The 26,290-nt window shown below is 41.5% G+C and overlaps 1 protein-coding gene across 9 annotated transcripts in view; it reads right to left on the bottom strand.

The window, feature by feature from the left end:
- The window catches only part of LOC138757675 (uncharacterized), a 124,035-nt gene that overhangs the window by 40,460 nt on the left and 57,285 nt on the right, over window positions 1-26,290 (bottom strand). For all 9 annotated transcript variants that reach the window (XM_069925409.1, XM_069925417.1, XM_069925427.1 and 6 more), the window contains 3 exons: window positions 22,921-23,057; window positions 15,176-15,299; window positions 8,998-9,142 (listed from right to left, as the gene is read on the bottom strand). In XM_069925409.1, coding sequence (XP_069781510.1) covers window positions 8,998-9,142; window positions 15,176-15,299; window positions 22,921-23,057 — 406 coding nt within the window. The remainder of the gene's footprint in view (window positions 1-8,997; window positions 9,143-15,175; window positions 15,300-22,920; window positions 23,058-26,290) is intronic.

Genomic DNA, 26,290 nt, shown 5'->3' with positions numbered 1-26,290 from the left:
TTCTGATAAATTTCAAAAGAATTAATGAACTCAAGATTTGATACCACAACATTCAAAACTAAAAAAATCCTTCTGGATAATTTGTTCACTGTAGTACCTACTGTCACAGGGTTCAAGAAAAAATGGTTCAAGAAAAGAGGAAAGAAATGTCATCTGGATACTCCACTGGATGAATTTAAAAGCAGCTATTTTCATGAGACAAGTAAATATAGCAATAAATTTGAATGCCAGGCTTGTCCCACAAACACAATTTAGATAAAAGATCTGTTAATGGTAGCTGAAGAAAGCCAAAGAAGAACACAAAACTCCCAACTAATAACTTTTAAAGTTTGAGCACATTGCTCAAATTTTGTTGGTGTGTCTTTGCAAAACATCTCAAAATAGCTAAGTCACTGCCAACTCTACTGTTGACTTAACTGTGCACAGAAATCAAAGTGGTGAAGCTACTTTTGTATCCATCCTGAACATTTAGTTTAAGAATTAGTATTTATGAAAAGCTTAGATCAAGATTCCAGTCAGGTTTTTGTCTTCATAAATTAAAAATTTCCTTTAAGGTTTCACTACGAAATGCTATAAAAACAAGGTTCAATAAGGAATACAATAGGCTATGTATAGATTGCATGGTATAGAATAGGTTTTGCCCAGTGTACTCTATTATTCTATTAAAGAAATCAGACATGAATTTGAACATTGCAAAAACTACTTTTTACTTCGCAAACATGCTAACTTTATAGGCTGAAGTGACTAAAGGGAAAAATCAACTACCCTAATGCTGGAATAAATACTATTCCACACCAATAATCCAATTACAATGTAAAAACAATCAAAAGTAATCCTAAAATTGCTTTACGTACAGGTGCCTAACCCTTTATCCAGGATCAGGACCAGACACCTGGCGTTATTTGGAATCTTCCAGATTTCTGAATCATTTTGATTTCTGTCCCTTTAAGCCTGCCCAGGTCATGCTGCCACATCCACTCCCCACCAGAGTCATGCTCTTTCTCCCCCCTCCCCCATCTGAGTCATGTTGCCATCTCTCCCCTCGCCCAATTGAGTCACGCTGCAGTCTCTCCCTCCCCCTGCCTGAGTCATGCTGCCATCTCTCTCTCTCTCTCTCTCTCTCTCTCTCTCTCTCTCTCTCTCTCTCTTCCCCCCCCCCCCCCCCATTGTACCAGCGCCAGGAGAATGGCCCCCTTCTCAGTTCCTTATTAATGGTACATAAGTTTCAGGAATTACGGGTAGCGACGATGTACAATAAGCCACTGCCACAAGGCCAAATGAAAGTGTCACGACAAGTGTTAGCATAGACGATTTAGAGGCACTTATAAATTAGTGGAACGTGGCTTGATACATGGAAGTTTAACTAGGGTCAAATCAGGTAATGTTTGGTGCTGAACTCCATCTTTGATTAGCATTTGTCACCTATCATCTACAATCAAATACCCTTTTAAGAACTAACAACCCTTCTAAATTTTGTTTGGGATTAAACCAGTGGTTTTCAAACTGCCCCCCTCCCCATGCCATCAGAGCTCTGTGATTAGCAAGAGATTGCTTAAGGTGGTATGTGAGTGGGAAGGGAAGGGTGAGAATCACTGCTCTAGACCCAATTGTTACTGAAATATTTTGCTTGAGAAAAATTGTCATTGGCCCATTTCCTTTGGAGTTACGAAACCGTGCACAAAACGAGTCAATTAGGTACAATTAAGACAGTGGTTTTCAACCTTTTTCTTTCCACTTGCATCACACCTTTAGCAATCCCTTACTATTCACAGAGCCCATATAGCATAAGGAATGCTTAAAGTGGAATGTGAGTTTAGTGGGGCAGTGTGGAAACCACTGGACTAAAAGGACTTTGTTAGGACTAACAAAGGAACAGCAATGGAGATTTTAAAACTTCAGCATCATTTGAGACTTGCTTGAAGGTCTTAAATTCCTGGTTCAGAAATAATTATCAAGCGCTTTTAAACATCATATATTCAGGTTCTTTAAACTCACAATGCTTTCAATAAGTTGATCTTGTGGTATATTCTTCAAGCAGAAGTGACCATCTTTTTGGCCACATATATATTCTCTTTTTCACAGGAGATACAAGTCCAGTCTTCCAAGGATCAAATCTTCTTCTTTTGAGTGAATACTTTGGAATCTATTTTCCAAATGATGAGACTGTTTTCTTTATCATGAAGAAGCAGTTGGATGTTGGCTTCTCTTTTGAAATCTACTTATTCTGTGTTCCCTTTTCTTTGAAGTTACACATAACAGCACCTATTCTATTTACTGTAATTCAGTGGTTTTCAACCTTTTTCCACTCACATACCACTTTAAGTAATCCCGATGTCATAGGTGCTCTGTGAATAGTAAGGGATTCCTAAAGGTGGGATGCAAGTGGAAAGAAAAAGGTTGAAAACCACTGTCTTAATTGTACCTAATTGACTCCTCATGTGCACGGTTTCATAATTCCAAAGGAAATGGGCAAATGACAATTTTTCTCAAGCAAAATATTTCAGTAACAATTGAGTCGAGAGCAGTGATTCTCAACCTTCTCTTCCCACTCACATACCACCTTAAGCAATCTCTTACTAATCACAGAGCACTGAGTGCATAGGGATTACTTACAGTGGTATGTGAGTGGAAAAAGGTTGAGAACCACTGCTGAAATTCAACCCTGTCTTCCTCAAGGTTATAGCTTGTCACACAGAGTTTTGACTTCTGTAAATCAGATCCAAAAATGTCTGAATTCGATAATTCTCCAAATCATGTGACAGTTACATCATCAATGAGGTCAGTCCCAATTCTTGGAAACCACACGACTTTTATTTCTACCAAACTTCTGGCCTTTTTCAAAATGACTTCATATCCATAACCACCTCTGACCTCATCTCTGTTCAAGAGGCTTAAGTGGTTTGGTTTAAAAACCGTTCTTATTGAGTTCTTATATATTTCAGTTTTTAATAAATGCTCCATGGTTCTTGAATAATTAAGTCCCTCTTCAGATCCATTAGCTGTCTTTCGAGACACTGCGACTCTGAGAATGAACTCTCTTCTGAGTACAATGGTTCTCTGTAATTGTACTGTGACCAGCGTGTGTAATCATGTAAACAACCCGCAACCGTTCAGTGTCCCAGGATAGGAATCGAGTTTTTGCTGTTCAAACTTGACTACTTTTAACATGAACATCGCATGTGTTTATACTTGCAAAGAGCCATCCCCGCCCGGAGTTAGGACTCTTCTACTGGTGATGTCATGACACATCAAGTGATGGTGAATCTGCCCCAAATCCTGATCAATGTATTATGATCTTGTATTCAAAAATTAATCATGCCTAATTATTACATATTTAAGCTTTATGTATAGCACAGTACAGCCCTTCAGCCCCTGTTGTTGTGCCGACTTACATAAATCTTTATAAAGGGTCTGTGGGAAAGTGCTAGCAATAAATAAAAATAGCAGACAATTTTTCAACAGCATGGCAAAGTTGGTGAAGCTACAGTGGAAAATATAGAAATATCGTGGTGAAAAAGCAATGGCGGACCACCCCTCTCAAAATCCGTGCGGCAGATAAGGGGTGTATGCACAGCTGCATTCATGGGCTTCTCTGCCAAATGGCATTCTAGGAAGTTTGGTCTGCCATCGCTCATTTCCCCCCCCCCCAGTCTTTATAAATTGTGTGCTATAGCGCTCCCAACACTCCCACACTGTTTAAAAATTGCCCACTATTGCTATTTATTTCCTCTCTCTCCTGCTGCGATTTTCATCAGCAAAGTTTATACCTTCATTTTAATCTTTTCTTCCTTCATTCATGCAAAAACTTGGATCATTTCTATCCCACAATGCAATTGCCCATTCTACACTTGCCTGATTGCAACATCGGTGTATGCAGACGCCAGCGATTGTACTAAGAGTCAAGGCTGTCAATCCCCAGCGTGAGAAAACGTCATTTGACACTGTTGTTGAGAATATTTTCCTTTCACACTAGACACTTTTTAGGCCAATTGGCCATTAATTCCTGGGACCACTTGTAAGTGTGAAAGGGGCTTTAGAATGCAATTGCCCATTCTACACTTGCCTGATTGCAACAGGTGCTGGGGATTGTACTAGGGGTCGAGGCTGTCAATCCCTGGCATGCATTGAGAAGATTTTGCTTTTACACTAGACCATTTTTAGGCCAATTGGCCTTCATTCCTGGGACCACATGCAAGTGTGAAAGGGACTTAATGGTTCTACTTGTGTGTTAACAGCAGCCTTCTAAGTAAATGCCAATTCCATCATGGTACACTACTGAGGCCCTCTTGTGGCTCAATTCTTGCTCTGAAATCACCATTGTGCTTGATGGGGGGAAAAAACAAAAGATACTATTTATGTTTTGAACCACCAGAATATCCTCTAATAGGCTCATGATAAATACTAAGCCAGTGGGATTGACAATTCCTGAAATTTTCTTCCCAAATATTTACAAATAGTTATTTTAATTCTGATCATGTTATATTTTAAAAAACCCATCAATCTTCATTCAAAACATTTCCCATTCAGATCAAGATTCCCACCAACTTTTCACTGCCTGTGCTCTAAACACAATCTCATAATTATACCACCAAGAAAATTAAGATCTAGAACAATAGTGGTTTAGTCCCCATCAGAATATCACTTTACTACTATTTTAGGAGTTTTCAAATTGATCAATTGGTCACTGTGGTAATAACAGGAATGTAAGGTGCGAGAAAGTGACAAACAAGATGTGCTCCACACCAGGGTCGTGCCTAGCGCGGAATGCCACACTGACCACCGGCTGGTTCGCTGCAAGCTCAACCTTCACTTCAAGCCAAAGCCCAGGAACAATAAAGCCCCCAGAAAGAGGTTCAATGTTGGAAACCTGCAGTCAGACGAAGCGAGAGGAAACTTCCAGGCAAACCTCAAAGCAAAGCTCGACGTTGCAACCCGCCTCACGTACCCGTCCCCTGAAACCCTCTGGGATCAGTTGAAGACTACCATACTGCAATCCACTGAAGAGGTACTGGGCTTCTCCTCCAGGAAAAACAAGGACTGGTTTGACGAAAACAGCCAGGAAATCCAGGAGCTGCTGGCAAAGAAGCGAGCTGCCCACCAGGCTCACCTTACAAAGCCGTCCTGTCCAGAGAAGAAACAAGCCTTCCATCGCGCATGCAGCCATCTTCAGCGCAAACTCCGGGAGATCCAAAATGAGTGGTGGACTAGCCTCGCCAAACGAACCCAGCTCAGCGCGGACATTGGCGACTTCAGGGGTTTCTACGAGGCTCTAAAGGCTGTGTACGGCCCCTCACCCCAAGTCCAAAGCCCGCTGCGCAGCTCAGACGGCAAAGTCCTCCTCAGCGACAAGATCTCCATCCTCAACCGATGGTCAGAACACTTCCAATCTCTTTTCAGTGCCAACCGCTCAGTCCAAGATTCCGCCCTGCTCCAGCTCCCTCAACAGCCCCTAAGGCTAGAGCTGGATGAGGTTCCCACCCTGGATGAGACATATAAGGCAATTGAACAACTGAAAAGTGGCAAAGCAGCAGGTATGGATGGAATCCCCCCAGAAGTCTGGAAGGCTGGCGGCAAAACTCTGCATGCCAAACTGCATGAGTTTTTCAAGCTTTGTTGGGAACAAGGTAAACTGCCTCAGGATCTTCGTGATGCCACCATCATCACCCTGTACAAAAACAAAGGCGAGAAATCAGACTGCTCAAACTACAGGGGAATCACGTTGCTCTCCATTGCAGGCAAAATCTTCGCTAGGATTCTACTAAATAGAATAATACCTAGTGTCGCTGAGAATATTCTCCCAGAATCACAGTGCGGCTTTCGCGCAAACAGAGGAACCACTGACATGGTCTTTGCCCTCAGACAGCTCCAAGAAAAGTGCAGAGAACAAAACAAAGGACTCTACATCACCTTTGTTGACCTCACCAAAGCCTTCGACACCGTGAGCAGGAAAGGGCTTTGGCAAATACTAGAGCGCATCGGATGTCCCCCAAAGTTCCTCAACATGATTATCCAACTGCACGAAAACCAACAAGGTCGGGTCAGATACAGCAATGAGCTCTCTGAACCCTTCTCCATTAACAATGGCGTGAAGCAAGGCTGTGTTCTCGCACCAACCCTCTTTTCAATCTTCTTCAGCATGATGCTGAACCAAGCCATGAAAGACCCCAACAATGAAGACGCTGTTTACATCCGGTACCGCACGGATGGCAGTCTCTTCAATCTGAGGCGCCTGCAAGCTCACACCAAGACACAAGAGAAACTTGTCCGTGAACTACTCTTTGCAGATGATGCCGCTTTAGTTGCCCATTCAGAGCCAGCTCTTCAGCGCTTGACGTCCTGCTTTGCGGAAACTGCCAAAATGTTTGGCCTGGAAGTCAGCCTGAAGAAAACTGAGGTCCTCCATCAGCCAGCTCCCCACCATGACTACCAGCCCCCCCACATCTCCATCGGGCACACAAAACTCAAAACGGTCAACCAGTTTACCTATCTCGGCTGCACCATTTCATCAGATGCAAGGATCGACAATGAGATAGACAACAGACTCGCCAAGGCAAATAGCGCCTTTGGAAGACTACACAAAAGAGTCTGGAAAAACAACCAACTGAAAAACCTCACAAAGATAAGCGTATACAGAGCCGTTGTCATACCCACACTCCTGTTCGGCTCCGAATCATGGGTCCTCTACCGGCACCACCTACGGCTCCTAGAACGCTTCCACCAGCGTTGTCTCCGCTCCATCCTCAACATCCATTGGAGCGCTTACACCCCTAACGTCGAAGTACTCGAGATGGCAGAGGTCAACAGCATCGAGTCCACGCTGCTGAAGATCCAGCTGCGCTGGATGGGTCACGTCTCCAGAATGGAGGACCATCGCCTTCCCAAGATCGTGTTATATGGCGAGCTCTCCACTGGCCACCGTGACAGAGGTGCACCAAAGAAAAGGTACAAGGACTGCCTAAAGAAATCTCTTGGTGCCTGCCACATTGACCACCGCCAGTGGGCTGATAACGCCTCAAACCGTGCATCTTGGCGCCTCACAGTTTGGCGGGCAGCAACCTCCTTTGAAGAAGACCGCAGAGCCCACCTCACTGACAAAAGGCAAAGGAGGAAAAACCCAACACCCAACCCCAACCAACCAATTTTCCCTTGCAACCGCTGCAATCGTGTCTGCCTGTCCCGCATCGGACTTGTCAGCCACAAACGAGCCTGCAGCTGACGTGGACTTTTTACCCCCTCCATAAATCTTCGTCCGCGAAGCCAAGCCAAAGAATGTGTATAAGCATCTCTGCTGGTGTTATTCAAGATCCAGAATTTCTTGCGCTAACCCTGATGCAGATACATGAAATATAATTTTTAGTTACTTCAATGGCACTTTTGGTACCCAATGTTGGATTTCAGATAAGAAAAAAAGGAAGGCAAACTCAAATAGAATCAGAAGTAAAACACAAAAGTCTGCAGGCACCGTAGTTGAAGTAATCAGAATAAGGATTTATTATCATGAACAAGTCATGAAATTCGGTGCTTTGTGGCAGTATCATAGTGCAAACGTGGATATTATAACCATCTTATGACATATAAAAAAAAATAGTACACGAAAAGTAAGGCAGTAAAAACACAATGCTGGCGAGACTCAGCAGGTCAAACAGTGTACCTTATATAGCAAGGATAAAAATACATAACCAACATTTCAGGCTTGAGCGCTTCATCAAGGTAACAAATAGAATCAGAATTTAGTCAATAATATGTCACAAAGTTTGTTGCTTTGATGGATGTACAGATGCAAAATTCCTATAAATTACATTTTAAAAAAGTAGTGCAAAAGAAAAAAGTGAGGTAGTATCTTGAAAGTGATTTGACACAAAATATTTTAAATCGTCTCATTGATTTTTCAAATAGTGATCCACTTAAATGTAACATCTTAATGTGAGCACAGGATTATTGAATGTATCCACATACCTTTCACGAGCTAATTTTGGGTGTAGTCTAGTTTTTGTTTGGCTAAACATATTCTTAGGTTTCTATGCTATTGCAATTCTGACCATTGCAGATCCTAGACTTAATATCCATCTTAATATACCAATTAGCTTTCAGATGCATTGGCCCAAAAGTACTGAATCCCTTTCCACAATGTTTCTTTAAAAACTCTAATCTTTCTCTTCTTTTCTCCAAGAGGATTTTCCAAATCCTAGCTCCTTGACTAAATTTATAATTATCAGATGAATCTCTGGGAAAAACAAACATGAACCAAGAATAACAACAGCAATTTCAGGATAATATCAGGAATTAAATACAATACAGTAGAAATGATAATGAACAGAATGTACCTTCTTAAACTCATTTGTAAATAGTATATGCAGTAGATCCTGAATAATTATTAATCAGACATTAATTTTTAATTAAGGGACATGGGAGGTCTGGGGAGACTCCTTCATATTGGCCACTGAGGCAGATCTATGGAATGGAGGAGAAAGAGGCAGTCTAATGGAAAGAGTGTGGCGGTACGCCATTAGGCAGGCGAACCAGCCCCACTTGTCACACACGCGGCGGGGCAGCCGGCCAAAATGGCGCCATTGGGGGTTTCCTCCCGACCTCGGCACCAGGCTCAGAAGCCCGCACTTGGGGACCCACGTGATGCCCTGGTGACGTCGGGGCCCCCCAGTGCAGTTCTCAGCCAGGTCCGGGCTGGGAGTATAAGACCAGCCAGGCAGCCTTCAATAAATCAGTTTTGCTCACTGAACTCAACCCGTCTGGTTGTACGATCCTTCAGTTAGCAGTGTAGCCGCTGCTACAAGAGTATAAAATATTATAGAAAGAACAGACAGCTAAACTAATTTAACAGTCAGTAAAGTCAGACTCTGCAAAAATAATGTTCAGACTACAAAAGAAACAAAAGTAGCAGCACATCAAAATCAACACTTTCATTAGATCAATAACAACTAAAGATTATTTTTGCTCAACTTTGATCAATGTCAAAAATAGTACAGAAGATAGGGGTACCTTGTTTGATCCAGCGAGTTCAATTGTAAAGGAAGTCATCAATGATGCAAGTGCCTTTGGAATTAGCGCTGAAATAAAGAGGAGGAGATGCTGTGCTGCACTGGTACTTTCTGGGAATGGTACATCCTTCATTTTGCAGATGAAACTGATTAAATCACAAAGTAAATTTATTTATACATTTGTAAACCAGTTATATTACTAAAATACCATAACATAGTATGGAATGGTAATAATTTCACTATTCATTAATTAATTACAATAACATCCAAGAGGCAGATGAAACACTGATTGGCCTTGAAACTGGATATTTCAATATGTACAACTCAGTATCATTTTAAATGGAATGATGCAAATTCTGAAATGTGTGGCAATGATCATAATGCTTATTGATGAAATACATGTTGACTCTGAAGTGCCAGTTGATGAAGTAGACAAAGACGATGTGATCAAACAATAATCATGGCTTTTATTAGCAGAAACTCATGGTACAATAATGAAAGACAATAGATGCATATACAGTTATACCCAAGGGGAGTGTCCTTATCAGTAGAGATAATGCACAGCCAATGTTAGTACAGCAAGGCTCGCCAGAGGGGAGACAGGCAGCTTGGCAGACATTTACCACAGTCTCTCCCGGCAGAAGAAGGGTTAAAATCAAAAGGACAGCTGCTAGGAAAGACTGAAGCAAGCGATACATGGATACCATGTTTGGCCTTGAGATACTCTAACAGCCAAAATACACTAGTATCTAGCAAGCAATCGAAATATAATGAGATGTTTAATGACTATGTCAGCCTGTGTCGAGCAAGCACCACATTCTGTGGCGCTGCATAGTAAGTAGTCAGACGTTCCCAGGCTATAGCCAGAGTGGTAGCTCCTTGCGTTATGACGAAACGGACCTCACCCAGCAGAGAGTTCAGGTGGCCCCACTGTATCGCCTCGTCGACTATGTTGTTTCGAGCCATATAGTAATCGAAACAAGCAATCCAGTGGTTGAAAATTTCTCTGGAGCTACCACTGGATTTTAGCAACAGCTAAAGATTTCAACCTTACATTTAACGAGGGCAAATGTGTGTTCAACGCAACAGAGCTACTCATTCTGGGCTACATTGTCCGCAAGGGCGAAATCCGCCTCGACCTGGAAAGAATGGCCCCCCCTTAAGAAGTTACCACCCCCAAACTCAGCAAAAACCCTTAAAAGGTGTATGGGATTATTTTCCTACTACTGCAAATGGGTTCGGGACTACGCCACGAAGGCACGCCCTCTGTTTGACACTAAATCTTTTCCTCTCTCTCCAATGGCCTTGAAGGCTTTCGAGAGAATTAAAGCTGATATTGCCAGAGCTGCACTCTCGTCCATTGACGAGGATGTCCCATTCCAAGTGGAAACTGATGCCTTGGCAGGAACCCTTAATCAAAAGGGCTACGATTAAATCACAAAGTAAATTTATTTATACATTTGTAAACCAGTTATATTACTAAAATACTGTAACATAGTATGGAATGGTAATAATTTCACTATTCATTAATTAATTACAATAACATTCAAGAGGCAGATGAAACACTGTGGCATTCTTCTCCCGCACGTTACGCGGACCTGAACTCTCTGCTAATAAAATTGAAGTGCCAGTTGATGAAGTAGACAAAGACGATATGGTCAAACAATAATCATGGCTTTTATATAAGCAGAAACTTATGGTACAATAATGAAAGACAATAGATGCATATACAGTTATATCCAAGGGGAGTGTCCTTAACAGTAGAGATAATGCACAGCCAATGTTAGTACAGCGAGACTTGCCAGAGGGGAGACAGGCAGCTTGGAAGACATTCACCACAGACTCACAATCCAGTAATGAGCTGAATCTTGGTTCTCCACTAAAGATACTTGATACTCTGAACAAAATAGTCATATTGGACTGATTCTCTGTTACTCCCTATCTGGAGTACGATATTCAATTCTGGACACCACAGCTTGGGAAAGAGAAAGCCTTTGAAGGGATATTTTGAGGGAATCCAGAACAAAGGAGCAAATCGTAGCCAAATCATTTAGTAGTAAAATCAAGAAACATCCTTTTCAAATAAAGTCTAGTTGAACAAAATTCACTCCAAAAAATTGATTCTTAAGATTACCTCAGCTTTCACAACTGAGAGAAAGTTTTTCTATAATGATATAAGACACCAAAAGATAGATAAAAGACAGGTAAATGGTGATAAAGGACCAGTATTTTTATTCAGTTGGTTCCTAGACAATGAGTTAAAGACCTTTTCCTCCTCTTATTAGCAGTACTAGTTTTTCATGAATCCCATGCTCACCAACAGCTAGATTCTCCCCAGCTCTCTCAGACTCCATTTCCTGCTCTCCAATTATCTACACTTTCCGTTGATTATAGTAACCAGGCATTATGGTATTTAACACTGACCTCTGTCTACATTTTTATCCTGCTAGCAATTTAATGATAACATACTAATGTGTCATAAACTTAAAATTTAGTTGATAGCTGTAGTTTATTTAACCAGAAACAAATAAAATGAAAAAAAAACAAAGCTTTTCTGTTGTATGGTAGCTGCAGAGGGATGTTGGTCAAAGGACTACATGGTTCTAAAGGACAAAGTCCAATATCCCATGATTCACCAAAAAGTCTCATTAGTGTCAGTGGGTTTTTACTGGTTTGAGTCTTTTCCCAATATAAGGTTTTAAATTGCACTTCTAATAGTGAGTGTTTGTTTCAACAGTTAATTAAAATAAAATTCCACAGTGCAGAATTGTCATTGTACAAAGAGTACAAAACACCAACTCCGAGAAGTCAGGATTTCAACAGTCCCTGTGAACGTCACTAGATGCCACTGAAGGTGCCAACAAACAAAATAGTGGAGTTAAACATTGAGGTCTGCAGATACCGGGGTCGAGTGCAATACACAAATGTGCTGAAGAAACTCAACAGGTCATGCAGCATCTATAGGAAGCAAAGGATAACCGATGCTTTATTGCCTGAGCCCTTCATATTGATCATCTTTACTTCCTATGGATCTGCGTGACCTGCTGAGTTTCTCCAGTATGTTTGTGTATTGCAGAATAGTTCGACATGCGCTTCTTTATCAAATACTTCCTTTTGGACAAAACATCATTATATACCTAATTAAGCCAAGTTTTAGATTTACAGAGTAACCCTCATTCCATATGATACAAAGGAGATGACTGTGGACTTCAGGAGGACCACTCTCCATGACATTTCATTGTGCTCTCCATGACAGAATCAAAGTTCCTTGGCGTGCATATACTGGGCGACCTATCCTGGACCCACAATAAATCCTCATTAATCAGCAGAATCTACACTTCCTAAGAAGGATGAGGTTGGGGAGACTATTAGCTCTCATTTTGATCACGTTTTATAGGAGCACTATTTAGAGCAGTCGTTTTGAAACTTTTCCTTTCCACTCATATACCACCTTAAGTCATCCCAATGCCATAGGTGCTCTGTGATTAATAAGGGATGACTTAAAGTGTTATGTGAGTGGAAAGAAAAAGTTTGCAAACCTCTGATTTTGCATCCTGTCTGGCTGTGTCATTGTGTGGTAAGGTAACTGCAAAGCATCAGATCAGAGGTCAATACAAAGGATCTTCAAAACATCCGAGAAGATCACTGCTGGGATCTCCCTTTCTGCTATCGACATTGTGACAGATGTGACAATTAAAACAGGGCAGGTCTTTTACTGTAGGGCACATACAAACACTTCAAAACAGATCTCATTTAAAATAGTGAAGCTCTGCTCAAGCCTGACAGGGCGGTTCCAAGAGCCTTTGCAAGAGCTTTGGAGAGTGCCCAAGACACTTCATTAATGAATTATTGTTTTGAAAAGCAACAGATGAAAGAACTTGGAGGAGTAGGTTTGGAGCCGCAGGCCATCTGGGAGTGTTGTTTTAAGAGGGTCGTGTGGTTTTTTGCAGGCAGAGAGAGTCAAACAGGCTTTTCTCTGTGATGGGGGAGAGAGAGAGAGAGAGAGAGAGAGAGCTGGGAATGGAACATAACAAGCTGACAAGCTTGTGGAAAAAACCCATTTGTAGATGGGTTGTGAGTGCTTAGTTCAGCCTGGTCAAAACCTTTGTAGTCCATACAAGAGAGGACTTGCTGCCTAATGTTGCACTTGAAATAAGGGAAACAAAAAGGAACTCTGTGGTGACCTGAAAGAAAGAGGTTATCATCTGGAAAACCCTGATGGGGCAGGTTTCTTCGGAAAGACACTAACATTGCTGATTAAAAGGGATCAGTTTGAGTCCAGGAACCACAAATCTCTCTCAGAAAACTGACAAGAACCTTCCTGAGCAGTAACCATTTACCTTTCAAGTATCAAAGCCTGATGAACTTCATAGATGTTAAATTCTGTGCACAGTATTAGAATTGCCTGATACCAGTGAACTTGGAGGAGAAGTGAGATGGGACTGCGAATCAAGATACTTTTCTGAAAGTACAATTGTAATGTGTACATACACATTACATACACATGCACTTAGAATTAGAAGGGGATTAAGTTGGGTTAGTTAAGTTAATAGTGATAAATTAAAGTTTGATCCTGTTTTCATTTTTAAAGATAATTAAAAGCAACTTTTGTTTCAGTAACCATTTGTCTTGGTGAATATCTATTGCTGCTGGGTTTTGGGGTCCTCTGGGCTCATAAAATTTTTGGGAGATTGTCCTTTCAAATTGAAAATTGGAGTTTGGGATCTTAAACTTTTGGAGTTTTTGTGATTTATTAGTTAATTAGTTTTTCCAAGCTAATTTAAAGTTTGTGTGTGGAAAAACAGCAGCAATGGATGTTGATACATTTTTGTCACAACCATCACCTGCAGAGCTGCAGAGCAGGTGAAAAGAGGAACTGATGGTTATTTCTAAGGCATTAAAGCCAACTGAAGTCAAGCATTGGATGAGGAAAATACAAATACAGAGGATTATAGTGAAATATTCTGTAGGTGAGGGAAAATTTGTTGATGAAGACTTAGAAAATTTTCTGAGGATAGACCTTTGGAGTTGCAATTGGAGTTGGAGAAATTGAGGGTGGAAGAGGAAAGAGAGAAATGGAGGATGTTGGAGGCTGAGAAACAGAGACAATATGAGGCAGATCAAGCTGGAAAACAAAGAGAAACTGGAAAACAAAGAGAGGAGGATGAAAAACAGAGGATATATGAGGCAGAGGAAACTGAAAAACAGAGGGAGGATGATGAAAAACAAAGAAATCATGACTTGGAAAAGATTGAAAGGGACAGATGGTTTCAATTAGAGAAGTTAAAAATTGAGATGGAGGGAGGTAAGAGAATTGAGGTTGTAACTCCTGGGGAGGAGGCTTTTGGCTAGGTCCTCCTTTTGATGAGGGAGATATAGATACATATTTTCAGCGTTTTGAAAAGGTTGCTAACAGCTCAAGATGGCCAAAAGAAAAATGGTCTCTTATGCTCCAAAGTGTATTGAAGGGAAAAGTTAATTAAAAGCAACTTTTGTTTAAGTAACCATTTGTCTTGGTGAATATCTATTGCTGCTCGGTTTTGGGGTCCTCTCGGCTCGTAACAACATAACTAGGAGTGTAGTTTAGAGGGCCCTTTCCATCCAGCACACAGTATTTTTGACCTACTGCCATCAAGAAGGAGATATAGGAGCATCAAAATCAGGACTGCCAGGCAGGGAAATAGCTTCTTCCCACAGTCTGTGAGATTGATGAACAGTATCCTCTAACCAAATAAATCATCCAAAAATATTTATATACATAGTAAAATCGTTTTTAATCTGAAATTCAAGCACCCAGCAACCTCATGCAACCAGCAAAATAATTGCTGGAAACAAAGTTAATAATATCCAAGTTTAAAATTGGCACGCTGTTAGTTCACTAATCACTCAACACGCAATCTCAAGCAACCAGAAATTTACTTATCTGGCATCTAACAATCCCCACAGATGCCAGATGCCAGGGATTTTTACTGTACTCAGATAAATGTGGTTAGAATTATGAGCTTTGTATTCTGTGTGATGTGTGTGCACCATGGTCTGGAGAAATGCTGTTTCATCTGATATGCAGTCAGATGGTAGTAAACTTGAACTTGAGTAATGTTTAGGATCCTAAGATGTGGAAACAACACAGCTCAGAACAAATAAACAAGGAATTCACCTCATCCTGTTAAAAGACTCACCTTTCATTATCACTCTTGAGACGCTCTTTGATGATGTTAAGCAACTTTTCTTTGGCTTCCAGAGCCTGAGAAAATCCCGAGGACCATGCTGACATTTTCACATTGACTGGAGCAGAGATCAGTCCTATTAATCAAATAACATGGAATGTCTTAAAACAAAAATCAGAGAACCAAAACATGCTTCAGCAGACTTTCAGTGAGACCTGCCAGCAAGGTCCTTTTCATGCAGCAGACTTCCCTGCCAGCACACATGAGATTGAAAGTCAGTAGCACCCAAAACTCAGATAACAGTGCCCCTGACCTTCTGCGTTACCACTAAACTGAGAATAGAGTCCAGTTGTGCTGAGCTGAGGGAACAGAGGCACTTCGCATCCAAACCTTCAGCTTTAAATCAGCTGGAGCATACCCATTGTCCATTTATTGCCAAACTCGACAGCATCGAGTCCACGCTGCTGAAGATCCAGCTGCGCTGGATGGGTCACGTCTCCAGAATGGAGGACCATCGCCTTCCCAAGATCGTGTTATATGGCGAGCTCTCCACTGGCCACCGTGACAGAGGTGCACCAAAGAAAAGGTACAAGGACTGCCTAAAGAAATCTCTTGGTGCCTGCCACATTGACCACCGCCAGTGGGCTGATAACGCCTCAAACCGTGCATCTTGGCGCCTCACAGTTTGGCGGGCAGCAACCTCCTTTGAAGAAGACCGCAGAGCCCACCTCACTGACAAAAGGCAAAGGAGGAAAAACCCAACACCCAACCCCAACCAACCAATTTTCCCCTGCAACCGCTGCAATCGTGTCTGCCTGCCCCGCATCGGACTTGTCAGCCACAAACGAGCCTGCAGCTGACGTGGACTTTTTACCCCCTCCATAAATCTTCGTCCGCGAAGCCAAGCCAAAGAAGAGAAGAAATAAAAAGTATTTTCCAGTTAATTAAAAAAATAATAATTTACCAGTTAACATGTTTAAATATAATTTTGATATTCAAGATCTATTTCAATAATTTTTAAAATATCTCTGATCATCAGGAAAAGACCATTTGGGTGATTTTTGAAGGCCCCCGGCTTATTACTGATTATGGATTATTCTCCTTTGCAGACACTTCCATCAGCAAAACCACAAAATATAGGTACTGCCACCATGATGGGGTTGGAGGTGGGGGAAGACGCTGTCTCGTAATTTTATAGATCTTGCATTAATATCCAGTCAGCCTCCTTTACCTGAAAGAAAAATGACCTTAGCTAGCTGGTTTTTCCATTAACTCCACTCGCTTTGTCTCTATCCAAGGAGATGATCGTGGACTTCAGGAGGAAGTCAGCAGAACACGACCCAGTCCTCATCAAGGCCTCAGTAGTGGAGAGGGTCAGAAACTTCAAATTTGGTGTCAACATCCCTGAGGATCTGTCCTGGAGACTGCATGTTGGTCCAATCACAGTGGCTATACTTTGTGAGGTGTTTGAGGAGATTCAATACGTCACCAAAGACTCTCGTAAATATCTACAGGTGTACAGTGGAGAGCATTCTGGCTGGTTGCATCACTGCCTGGTATGAAGGTGCCAACTCTCAGGACAAAAATAAACTCCAGAGGGTTGTTAACTCAGCCTGCAACATCACAGACATCAGACTTCACTCCACAGATGACATCTACAGGAGGCAGTGTCTTTAAAAAAAGCCTCTATCTTCAAAGACCCCAGCACCCAGGCCATGCCCTCTTCACTCTGCTACCATTGGTTAAAAAGCTACAGGAGCCTAAAGACACAAGGACAGTGGCACAAGGACAACTTCTTCCCCAATGAATCAGACACAGCCTTACTTTTTGTGCACTATTATTTTTTTATAATAATGTTGTTAGAGCAAACATTCATATTATAAACATTTATGATGCTGCCACAAAACACCAAATTTCATGACTCGTTCATGACAATAAATTCTAATTCTGATCCTCAAATCCTGGAACCTCAACAGTCACTATAGTGCAATTACGTCTTTCCTGTAAAGTGGTGATGTAAATTACATATATATAGTGCAGCACTCTTGACATATTTAATGCTGTTTTAGACACAAGATCTCTTGTATTTATATTCTACAGCAAATAAAGGAGATCATTTCCATATGCCTTCTTATCTACCTATCCAGTTGTCATCCGGGACACTCCAAGGCCACAGTTTTCCAACATTCCTTTCCATATGCTAATATTGATTATTTTGCACACCATCCTCAACTACATGACCACTTATTCATATTCTCAGATTAAATCTCATTTGCTGATTTTCTACATAGCTGATTAATTTCTTGATATTTTGTATAACCCATGTCCTCCTTCATAATCGTCATCAATTATCCAGCCACTTCTTGCATCATTAAGCAATGTTGATTTTGATTGGAGTTTCCTGTCATACTTGAAAGGGCAACATCCATTATCACATTGTTTGGAAATCTCAATGATTCAGCATCTGGCTCATCAGGTTTCATTTCCCTTTTGAACTCAGCAAGTTCATTGGAACATTTGATCAGACTGTTGTGCACATCTTCAAAAAGCTAATTGAAGAAGCTGGTGCAGTATTAGAAGAATAACATCCAATAATATGGAAAGTTTGAGAATCCAGAACCAAAGTCTCAAGGTTGCTGGATCATCAGAGCTTTATTGTAATTGGCTTATCTGTTATCCAAACTAAATCACTGCCTTTGATGCAGGTTCTCAGTGTTACTACCATCATATGTAGTACAATTATCACCAGGTGCTGTGTGATAATTGTAGCCGATGTGGAGAGAGAGTTAGGCAAGGTCAACCCATGAAAAGCTGCTAGACCTGATAACATTCCCGGCAAAAGTGCTCAGGAGATGTGTGACTCAGCAAGCTGATGTTCTCACTGACATCTTTAACATTTCCCTGAGAAGCGCCATGGTCCCTATGTGCGTCAAAGCCGCCACCATTGTTCCCGTGCCAAAGAAGCCCTCTGTATTCTGCCTCAATGACCACTGCCCGGAGGCAGTGATGTCCATTGTCATGAAGTGCTTTGAGAGAGACTAGTCATGGGGCCCTGACCCCCTGTAGTTCACATACAGATCCAACTGCTCTACGAACAATGCCATCACCACCGCCCTCCATCTAGCCCTCACCCGCCTAGAAAATAAGGACTCATATATTTGAATGGTGTTTATCGAATTCAGTTCAACATTCAACACAATCATACTTTGTGTTTATGATTTGTGGTTGTTTTATGACTTTCCCTTCAAGAAAGATTGTTGTTTTTGTAGTGTTACCATAGTTACTATAACATCGTACGTTGTAAAATTAGAGGGTACAAGGAGCTTGTTCTCATTCTTGGAATACCATGGAAGGAGGGTAAAAGCTCACTAGAGAAACTTTTTTTGAATTCACCATCATTATTATTTATTATTAATCATTCATCATCATTTTAATTCATTTATATTTTTTGAAATTGAGTATCATTATCATTTACAATATGGTTTGTTTTACTCATCATTATGAAGTGCGAAGCTATGAAAATGTTTATTTGCTTTTAATCAATGAAAATTAAAGCTACCGACAGCTGCAATTACAAAGTTTGATTTATTTGGATGAATAAGATGCAATTTGAAATATTGAGGCTTATGTTTCTTCGAAGATGACATGTTTTAAGATTGGGAAATATTAGAAGCTGGGAAGTGTCATCTACAAGTACCTGATAAGGAAGTTAAGCTTGTTGGGCCTAAACTCCTCCCTTTGCAATTGGATCCTTGACTTCCTGTCGGGGAGAGGTCAAGCAGTCCGGATCAGTAACACACTTCCAAGATCGTCACATTGAACACAGGGGCCCCCCCAGGGTTGTGTGCTTAGACCACTGCTGTTCACTCTGTTGACCCACGACTGTCCAGCTAAACACAGCTCGAACCACATTATCAAGTTTACTGATGTTACGACTGTGGTGGGCCTGCTCAGTAAGAATGATGAGTCAACATACAGAGATGAGGTGCAGTAGCTATCAGACTGGTGCAGAGCCAACAACCTGTATTTGAACGTTAATAAAACAAAAGAGATGGTTGTCAACTTTAGGAAGTCTTGTGGGGATCAGTCTCCGCTGACCATTGAGGCTCCACCATTGAGGTCATCAAGAGTATTAATTTCCTTGGAGTGCACTTGGCAGAGAATCTCACCTGGTCCCTTAACTCCAGCTCCATAGCCAAGAAAGCCCAGCAGCGCCTTTACTTGCTGCAAAGGCTGAGGAAAGTTTATCTCCCACCCTCCATCCTCATTACATTCTACAGAGGATGTATTGAGAGCATCCTGTGCAACTGCATCACCACCTGGTTTGGAAGCTGTACCACCTCGAACCACAAGAGCCTGCAGAGGATAGTGAAGTCAGCGGAAAAGATAATTGGGGGGGGGGGGGTCTCTTCCTACCATGAAAAACATCTACAATATTTGATGCAGGCAAAAGGCAAAAAACATTGTAAAGATTCCACACACCCCTCATGTAAATTGTTCTCCCTTCTGCCATCTGGTAGGAAGAATCAGGCCCTTACATCCAGATTGGGAAAGCTCCCCCCCCACCCCCCCCAAGTCATCAGGCTCCTGAATTCCCAGAACACATGTGGATAAATGTACCATGATCTTTTACTGTATACATCTCAATATTTCCATGTGTTTAACTTATATTCTAATGTAGCCCTCCATAAATCTTCGTCCGCGAAGCCAAGCCAAAGAAGAAAGAAGAATGTAGCCAACTGCTACAAAGAAACATACACACTCGCAGTGTTGGATGTTAAGTTCTGAGATTTATTGAGACTGGAAAGGCTCCTTATATAGAGTTGGAGTTCCCGCCATTTGTTTGATTGGTTGACATCAGCTGCATGAATAACAAGAGCGGGTGGGAACATTCTTGCATTCTTCCCCAGCTTTTTATTGATCTGTTAGCTGTGCAGCTTGGCCAGGGCCATTTTAGGGCTGCTGGTTTTGTACTGCTCCAGCTTTCAACCGCGCCGGTTCGCTGTGTTAAGGGACGCGTTACAGTGTGTAATGCTGCAGTTTACTACTGCGCATGCTGCACGATGTGCCGGCTCGATTTCCATGGTGGCGGGCCGCCACACTGACATATTTATGTAAATATGCTCCGTGGTCCTGGAGAAACACTCTCATCTTTACTGTGCGAGCATGGAATGAATGATAAATAAAGGTGACTTGACCTGATCTAACCTCCTCTACTTGTTATATTTACTCAGTTTCTGACCTTACTCAATTCTCATATACATTTCAAAGCACAGTCACTACCCAATTCACAACACCAGTGTTCTCCAATAATCAATTTCATTCCATCTAGCTGCATTTTAAACCTATGTGCTCTGTTAAAAATGTAAATGCCCCTGAAATGCATTTAAAACAATTTTTTTGTATCACGTCTTTGCTGGCCCAGCCACTGCCTTGCTATATTTTCTTCTTTTCTTTGGCTTGGCTTCGCGGACGAAGATTTATGGAGGGGGTAAAAAGTCCACGTCAGCTGCAGGCTCGTTTGTGGCTGACCAGTCCGATGCGGGACAGGCAGACACGATTGCAGCGGTTGCAAGGGAAAATTGGTTGGTTGGGGTTGGGTGTTGGGTTTTTCCTCCTTTGCCTTTTGTCAGTGAGGTGGGCTCTGCGGTCTTCTTCAAAGGAGGCTGCTGCCCGCCAAACTGTGAGGCGCCAAGATGCACGGTTTGAGGCGTTATCAGCCCACTGGCGGTGGTCAATGTGGCAGGCACCAAGAGATTTCTTTAGGCAGTCCTTGTACCTTTTCTTTGGTGCACCTCTGTCACGGTGGCCAGTGGAGAGCTCGCCATATAATACGATCTTGGGAAGGCGATGGTCCTCCATTCTGGAGACGTGACCCATCCAGCGCAGCTGGATCTTCAGCAGCGTGGACTCGATGCTGTCGACCTCTGCCATCTCGAGTACCTCGACGTTAGGGGTGTGAGCGCTCCAATGGATGTTGAGGATGGAGCGGAGACAACGCTGGTGGAAGCGTTCTAGGAGCCGTAGGTGGTGCCGGTAGAGGACCCATGATTCGGAGCCGAACAGGAGTGTGGGTATGACAACGGCTCTGTATACGCTTATCTTTGTGAGGTTTTTCAGTTGGTTGTTTTTCCAGACTCTTTTGTGTAGTCTTCCAAAGGCGCTATTTGCCTTGGCGAGTCTGTTGTCTATCTCATTGTCGATCCTTGCATCTGATGAAATGGTGCAGCCGAGATAGGTAAACTGGTTGACCGTTTTGAGTTTTGTGTGCCCGATGGAGATGTGGGGGGGCTGGTAGTCATGGTGGGGAGCTGGCTGATGGAGGACCTCAGTTTTCTTCAGGCTGACTTCCAGGCCAAACATTTTGGCAGTTTCCGCAAAGCAGGACGTCAAGCGCTGAAGAGCTGGCTCTGAATGGGCAACTAAAGCGGCATCATCTGCAAAGAGTAGTTCACGGACAAGTTTCTCTTGTGTCTTGGTGTGAGCTTGCAGGCGCCTCAGATTGAAGAGACTGCCATCCGTGCGGTACTGGATGTAAACAGCGTCTTCATTGTTGGGGTCTTTCATGGCTTGGTTCAGCATCATGCTGAAGAAGATTGAAAAGAGGGTTGGTGCGAGAACACAGCCTTGCTTCACGCCATTGTTAATGGAGAAGGGTTCCGAGAGCTCATTGCTGTATCTGACCCGACCTTGTTGGTTTTCGTGCAGTTGGATAATCATGTTGAGGAACTTTGGGGGACATCCGATGCGCTCTAGTATTTGCCAAAGCCCTTTCCTGCTCACGGTGTCGAAGGCTTTGGTGAGGTCAACAAAGGTGATGTAGAGTCCTTTGTTTTGTTCTCTACACTTTTCTTGGAGCTGTCTGAGGGCAAAGACCATGTCAGTGGTTCCTCTGTTAGCGCGAAAGCCGCACTGTGATTCTGGGAGAATATTCTCAGCGACACTAGGTATTATTCTATTTAGTAGAATCCTAGCGAAGATTTTGCCTGCAATGGAGAGCAACGTGATTCCCCTGTAGTTTGAGCAGTCTGATTTCTCGCCTTTGTTTTTGTACAGGGTGATGATGGTGGCATCACGAAGATCCTGAGGCAGTTTACCTTGGTCCCAACAAAGCTTGAAAAACTCATATTTTACACACACTCTAAAAAGCACCAAAATCATCGTTTACTGGCCTTCTGCATAATGCTTCAATGCAGTTTAAGTCCATTAAGATGATCAAGAGAACAAGTTATGAAGTAACAGCAAGCTGGCATTAAAAGGCTCTTTAAAGGAGTTTCTTAATTCGTTGGTGATTCAGTAAAGTCCATTCATTTTATTCAACCTTGTTTAAAAGGAAAACATAAAGGATATTCAGCTTGAACAAATAACTTGAATCAAGGAGAAAAGGTAAGCATAATTTAAAATAAAGTAAACACTGTGCAGGCCTCACGGAGATAAGGCAAACATTTGTAGATCAGCAATTGAAACAGATAGATGAAACGATATCAAATGCATTCCATTAAGAAAGAAGTCAATGTATCAAATGTTAAAGTTTACATAACAAAAATATTAAAACAATTTAAAAAACTAGAAAAAGTTTGAAAGAGACAACTTACACTTGAGGGATATGAAACCAGTTTGGTGAGGAAATTGGACTAGATGAATAAAGCAACAGTGAAGAATTATTCATGGGCAAGTGGATATTTCTCCGATGCAGTATTCTGCAGATCTCTGATTTTATTTAGTTGCAACCTTTTCTTGTGCAACAGAAGCCTTACCATGCCAGTGCTGTGTTGAAAGCTCTGTAATCTGTCTGGAGAATGCTGCAGATTCTTCTGCATCCACGTTAAGAAAAATACCAAGCACAATCTCTGTAGCCAATCGTTTGAACATTTCGTAAATCACTACAGGCTCTCTGGTGATGGAATAAAATATGTAAAAACAGATCAAAGCTCAATTACAGCAAATGAATGTGGTTCAAAAAGGCCTAATTAGGATTATGACCAATTTTTACCAGGACATATGAAAATTGTTTCAGCAAACAATGAGAAGCTGAAGGGACTCAGCATGTCAGGCAGCATCCACAGAGAGAAATGGGCAGTCAACATTTCAGGTCGGAACCCTTTATTTAGAGTAAAGTTGGAAGGGGACATAGCAAGCACAAAAAGGAGGGGGAGGAGCCTAATAACGATGGGACATTTGACAAATAAAGCTAGGAGAGGCAGATAGGGAAGGAGACCACTGGGGGAAGATAGGGATGGGAAACGTTTGAGAGAAAAGTGAGAATAGAAGCAGGTAAAGGACAGTTGTAGGACCAGGTCAGGGTAGGGGTTTTTGGAAATACATACAACATTCATGCCACTGGGTTTTATACTACCCAGGAGAAATACAATTTGTTTAAGTTTACATTTGGCTTTACCCTAGCAATGGATAAGGTAGAAGACCATTGCTTGTTTTACTGTTAAAGTGAGCAAGAATATCAGTGTATATAAATGTGTAAAAATTAAACAAGACTTGAGAATTCAGGAGCTATTTTTGCCTTAATGAGTGATGACATCTATACAGCTGTCCTTGCTGCTTTCCCCCTTTACTGCTCTTGCTCGGAACTCACTTGCCTCTCTGGGCTCTATTCCATATCCTACTGCTTGAACCTCATCTCACTTACACATTATGGAAGAAGAATTCACCATTATTTTGCCCTGCTTCCATTAACTAATGCATCCGCTGCAGTGAAGCTCAAGAATAATTTTTGTGCCACCCTGCAGCTTTTCTCTCAGGCTAGAAAAAGCAGCCTGGGCGGCAAAATTCTTGTAGGGTGCAAAAAGTTTACAAAATCTAAGTGATACTAAAGTAAACAAGCATTGTTTGGAGTCCTTATTTTTAAATTGGCATTAAAGTGACATTACACAGTAGATTCACCAGGAAGGGTTGTCAAGAAATAGCTAATATCAAGACACAGCACAAAAGGTGCAATTTAGTTGCGACACCTTTGAAGCTGTGAATGCAGAACACTTATTTATTTTGGCTGGAGATCCAGTGATGAAAAGGCATTAACTACATCGTAACAAATAAAAAAGGTTAGAAGAACCTTATTTTTAACATTATTTTTTAAATGCAGTTTGTTGTTGGACTGTTTTACTGTTTTTAAAAAGTCCCACGTCACACAAGGCCAGTACTTATAATCCATGTCTAACAGCCTTGAAAGAATGGTATTTTTCCATAGCCACCCTACGAACCACTAACTCACCCTTTCAGAGAAGAAATTCTGCACTTCAGTTTTAAATGACTGCCACCTTATCTTGTAACTCTCCCACTAGTGGAAACATTTCAAAATCTACCCTGTAATGCTCTCTTGGGTCCTTCCATATTTCAGTTAAGTTCGCACCCCAGTTTTCTCAACTCCAAACTAACTTCTTTAACCTCTTGTTATTGGACAATTCTCTCTCCCAGGAATTAGTCTTCAGCTCCAATACATCTTTCATAAATGAAGGTGAGCAGTACTCCAGATGTGGCTTCACCAATAACTTAGACTTTTTTTTCTAACAATAATTTCCCATTTCTAAATTATAACTCCTTGCAATAAAAGCCAATATGTCATTTACCTTCCTTTTTGATGGACCTGCTTGCTATCTGCTCATGAACACTAGACCCCTCTGAACAACATTAATTCCTCTCTATTTAGACAAGTCTGCCTTTTGATTTCTTTATCAAAGTGCACAAGCTCATTAAACTCTATTTGCCAAATTTCTGGCCCATTAACTCAACCTATTATATCCTATTGCAGAGTCCAAACATCCCCTTGGCAACATGGAGTCTCATCTATTTCAGTGTAATTGACAAACATGGATATCCTGCACCTTTGTTCCCTCCTCCAAGTCATTAATATAAATATTAAACAACCAAGAGCCAAGAACTGATCCTTGGGCATTCCACTAGTTATAACCTGCCAGCATTCAATCCATACAAACATACCACATGATGAGGTTTTGTCCACCAGCCTGGTCAAGCATCTTCTCAAAATCCAAAACCACTGCCCTGATAGCTTCCCCCTGTACATGTACAGACTCTTATTACATCTTCAAAGTAGTAAAACATGATTTACTTTTCACTAAGTGATATCTATTCACCCTTAAGCTTTTCTATTATACACTCCAGCATCTTAACAACAGGAGAAATTAAGTTTTTGCCCACTTTTGTCTCCCCTCTTTGAACAAGGAGCTTATTTCTTCAATTTTACAATTTTTTGGCACCCTCCCAGAACTCAGTTTTGATAAAATTCCACCAACAGCTCCTGAAACTATTTCCTTCAAAACCCCTTGTGTCACACTAACTTTTCCATTACTTTATCCAATATTTTGTCTCTCAAGAGGAGATCATCTTCTTCCATGCTATTTGAAGCTGCAACTACAATGAAAAACCTTCCTCCAGCCCTACTAGCTTTTAAAAATTCCACCTTCTTCCACTTCTATCTCCTTATGAATTCCCAGCAATAGGCTTTTCAGAAACATTTTTTTACTAAATTGTCACAATTGGCAAATTGAGGAGCACGCACCAAGTTGACTGATGAGCAGAAAACAATTTAAATGGACATTATGCAAATTATTAATATATTGAAGCATTGTCAACTGTGCCACATACAAGGGAAACGGAGGAAAATGTACAAAAAGAAATCCAGTTAGTTATTTTATTTGGAATGCATCTTCCTAGATTTATACTTTCCACATGATATAGAGATCTCATTTGGAGAAATTATTCCAATTATATCTAAGCAGAAATGCAATTAGAATATTAATTTGTTTAAAAAGAAGTCACAGGCCCTTCTGGCTTATGCCACCTCAATACACCCATGTGACCAATTAACCTACCAACCCCATATGTCTTTGAAACCTGGGAGTACCCAGAGAAAACCCATATGGGGAGAACATGCAACCTCCTTGCAGAGAGTGGGGTATTCAAACCAGGGTCATTGGTGTTGTTATAGCATCATGCTAACTGCTGCACTAACTGTGCTGCCCTTTTAAAGAAATAGTTTGGAACACTATGTACCAGTCAGTAAATTAACCTTTCCCAATACTTAACACATGATAAATGAGACCGAGCATTACAGAATCAAATGACTGGAAAATTTACAACATCTTTTAACCAAAT

The sequence above is a fragment of the Narcine bancroftii genome, chromosome 1 (genome assembly GCF_036971445.1).
Source record: "Narcine bancroftii isolate sNarBan1 chromosome 1, sNarBan1.hap1, whole genome shotgun sequence".
Lineage (NCBI taxonomy): Eukaryota > Metazoa > Chordata > Chondrichthyes > Torpediniformes > Narcinidae > Narcine > Narcine bancroftii.
The sequence above is the reverse complement of the archived record's forward strand: the minus strand, read 5'-3'. Positions and strand labels throughout refer to the sequence as shown.